The 3,964-nt window shown below is 36.8% G+C and overlaps 1 protein-coding gene across 1 annotated transcript; it reads right to left on the reverse strand.

The window, feature by feature from the left end:
- Nucleotides 1-623: 623 nt before the first annotated feature.
- On the reverse strand, nucleotides 624-1,565 carry OR9K2Q (olfactory receptor family 9 subfamily K member 2Q). The gene has a single exon (NM_001390885.1). The coding sequence runs from the start codon at nucleotides 1,563-1,565 to the stop codon at nucleotides 624-626; it is 942 nt and encodes a 313-aa protein (NP_001377814.1).
- Nucleotides 1,566-3,964: the final 2,399 nt, after the last annotated feature.

Consider the following 3,964-nt stretch of genomic DNA (forward strand, 5'->3'; position numbering starts at 1 on the left):
TTGCATTTGGTTTATTTTTGTTACAGTTTCCTTGTGAAAAAGGATAATTGTCAGGAATAATTTATCCAATCTAAAGAAACCATGAAAAAAGTGTGTCACTCATTCAGCCTCTGCACAATTAAGAGTGACTCACATGTCATCCTGAGGACTCTGTGCACTTCAGAGTATCTGATTCTCTTACTAAGCACGCAAAAAAATTTCTTCAGTAAATCTGATATTTTGTTATCTCTGCTTATTATATCAGATTTTGTTACCTCTACCAATTATATATGTATTGATTCAACACATGTTATTGATTCAAGGTAAAAAATACATCCCAAACGACATTGTAAGAGAGCCAGCAGCAAATATAGAATACATTTTTCTTTAAAAACAAATGACGTGGCAATCATCACCTTTACCTGAAATGAAGATGATATGGAGAAAGTCAACTCTACTTCAAAATCAACAGCCAGGCAAAATATAATCCAAATATACTCTTCAGCTGTTAAGTGCGTGGAATTTAAATAGATAAACTCGCTAAGATGAAATATTTCTAAGATCAATGGTGGATTCTTTTGTCAATGCTTCCCCAAATTGTCTTAATGTCCAGATCTTTCAGTTACATCAATGTTAAAATAGAATTAAATAAAAATATTTCTTTTCCCTAAGATCTTTCTCAGAGCTTCTTTGACATCTTTGTTTCTCAGAGAGTAAATCAAAGGATTCAACATGGGAGTGACTAAGGTGTAACATAAGGAGGCCACCTTACTCAGCTCAGGAAATCTGTCAGGGATGAAATACATAAAAATGACGGCACCATACAGTACACTCACGACTCCTAGGTGAGAGCTGCAAGTGGAGAAGGCTTTCTTACGTCCCTCAGTGGAGCGTATCTTTAGCACTGTGGACACAATATACATATAAGACACAATAATGACAATTATGGTAGGCAAAATGATAATGCTGCATAGGAAAAAAGAAACTGTCTTATGAATGTAGAGATCAGAACAAGAAATCCTCTGAAGTGGACGGTAATCACAGTAAAAGTGATCAATGGCCCGAGAAGCACAAAAAGATAAAGTAAATGTCACGCTGGTCAGAAGAACTGCACTGATGCAGCCACAGAAATAGGAACCAGCCACCAACTGCATACAGAGACGTGCTGACATCTGAACAGAATAGAGGAGAGGGTTGCAGATGGCAATGAAGCGGTCATAAGCCATGGCTGCCAGGAGAAATCCCTCAGTTACAATGAAGAGAGCAAAGAGGAAGAGCTGGGTCACACAGCCTGCAAAGGAGATGGACTTGCTCTCAGACCAGAAGTTGATCATAGCCTTGGGTGCAATAACAGAGGAATAGAAGAGATCAACGAAGGAGAGGTTGCCTAGGAAGAAATACATTGGTGTATTCAGGCGGGGATCAGTCATGATAATGGCCATCATCCCAACATTTCCTAGAAGGACCATGGCATACACAAGCAGAAATAGCAGGAAGAGGAGAATGTAGAGCTCTGGGTGGACCCTGAAGCCTACGAGAATGAAGTCAGTCACTTCTGAGTGATTGCTTGTTCTCCTGTCACCCATGGCAGAAACCTGCTGAGAGGCACATGGCAAATAAATAAAGTCTTGCCTTTGGTTCTAGTGACATAAATACTCTTTTACATGTAGAAATAAATTATTTGCTGTTTAAATTAAATATTGCATATAAAAGAATTTTAAGGTAATGAAGAATCAGAAATTTGATTAGATAACACTAGGCTTCTGAGACTTATTTTATTAAGTAGTAAAAGAAGTTATTTAGTTTTTTAAATTGTACTTTTGCAGGGAGTTCAGCTAGAATGTAACACATTTTATTGTCTAATTTTACCCATGTTATGAATTTGTATTCTCAATATATTTATAGTTAAAGAATTATCTTCATCCAAAATAAGTATTATATATGATTTAAAATAGAAGTATTACATATAATCTCTGTGATACTATTTGTAATCATTATGATAGCCTAATCAGTATTTGAATCATTACATGACAATGATGAATGTGTTTGGAAACATTTTTACCTTACTTTACCTGAGTCTATTTAGTTTCCATTATTACTGCAGCCATCTTTAAAAATAGAATAAAAATAGATAAGTTATTGGTTTGTCAAAATTAATAATATCAAAAATCGCTAAGGCTAGATAAAATAGAAATCTCTAAAGCTGTTTCCACGTACGTGTTCAAATTGTTAGATCAAGACCATTCTCCCAAATAAATGCATCTTTATTGCCTCATTACAAATATTTCACATCTATCATTTGTTGCTTAATTAAAAAATGCCATAACCCTTAACCATTATTTTTGAAGCAGAGAGAGAAGTTGGTGAACATTCCAATGCCTACGTTGTAATAAACAACTTTTTACCAGAGCGCATCAATTCAAGGGATCTCACTCTTCAGTCAGGGCAAGGTCAAGATATGAAGGAAAGTTCCTTTCCTGAATTCTCGTAAGTTCTTTTCCTGAATTCTTGTATACTTTACACATCTTAAGATAAGGATAATGGGATAACCATGGATGTTTAAGGAGCATAGTAACCTTGCGTCATCCAGAGTCCATGATCATCTGGGACAGTATCAACGGTGGTTGTGATGGCCTTATTTATTTTTATTCCCATGAAATCTTTTTTCAGCATATTTCAGCATTGAGGTTTTGCTGATCCTCTGTGATGGATTCCACTGGGAGAGGAATAATCAAAATTCAATTATGGAGACATAAGTGCATGCTCCAGGGCTGGTCGTCTGTGAGGACTGTAGCAACTTCAGATACAGACAAATAGTCAAATAGTCGTCCAAATACAAGGAAACTGTTTTCTGTTTGTGTGTATCCTTGGGGAAGTTTCTCTGGACTTTATTTTCTACACTGACAAAGAAAAACTTTCTGATAATTATCATAGCATACATATTGATCAGCATAGAGAAACAGATTAAAAGGTTTGCATACTATGAAAGAATTTTTAGATAAATGAATATTTTAAGTTATGTAGTAAATTGCATTTGCTATGATTTTAAAAAAAGACAAAAAGTCTCTCCAAATTATGATTTATCTGTATTTCTTGATGCAGACATATTTCATGATATGACCGATGCCCTCTAAATCACCAAGTCAGATAATGTTTTTGTAATTCTACGCTTTCCTATATTTACATACTAAATAGTTAGAAAATATAATGGAAGAAATGATAAAATTCAATACATTCAGTAAAATTAAAAAAAAATCCTTAGTGGGGTGGCCTGGTGGCGTAGTGTTTGGGTTGTGTGCTCCGCCTTGGTGGTCCCGGGTTCGTGAGTTTGGATCCTGGGCGGACCTACACACTGCTCCTCAAGCCAGGCTGTGGCGGCATCCCATGCAAAACAGAGGAAGACTGGCATGGATGTTAGCTTGGCGATAATCTTTCTCAAGCAAAAAGAGGAAGATTTGCAACAGATATTAGCTCCGGGCCAGTCTTCCTCACACACACACACACAGACACGCCCCCTTAGTAAACATATTTCTAAGAGATCAAGACCTATATTTAAAAATTCCTTAAAAACCACTGTGTGGGGGCTGGGCCGCTGGTGTAGTGGTTAAGTCGTGCACTCTACTTCGGTGGCCTGGGGTTTGCAGGTTCAGATCCCAGGCGCGGACCTACACACTGATCATCAACCCAAGTTCTGGCGGCATCCTATCTACAAAGTAGAGGAATATTGGCATGGATGTTAGCTCAGGGACCATCTTCCTCAAGCAAAAAGAGGAGGATTGGCAAGATGTTAGCTCAGGTCCAGTCTTCCTCACAAAAAACCAACGACAATGACAACAACAAAAAAACTCCCACTGTGTGAATGACTATATTTAAGCCAGAGATATAATACTCTATTTAGTGAGCCTAATATTATAAGGATGTCATTCTTCCTCAATATTTTCATAAGTGAATTATAATCCTATTTTTAGAAAATTCCTCTTTCAAT

The sequence above is a fragment of the Equus caballus genome, chromosome 6 (genome assembly GCF_041296265.1).
Source record: "Equus caballus isolate H_3958 breed thoroughbred chromosome 6, TB-T2T, whole genome shotgun sequence".
Taxonomy (NCBI): domain Eukaryota; kingdom Metazoa; phylum Chordata; class Mammalia; order Perissodactyla; family Equidae; genus Equus; species Equus caballus.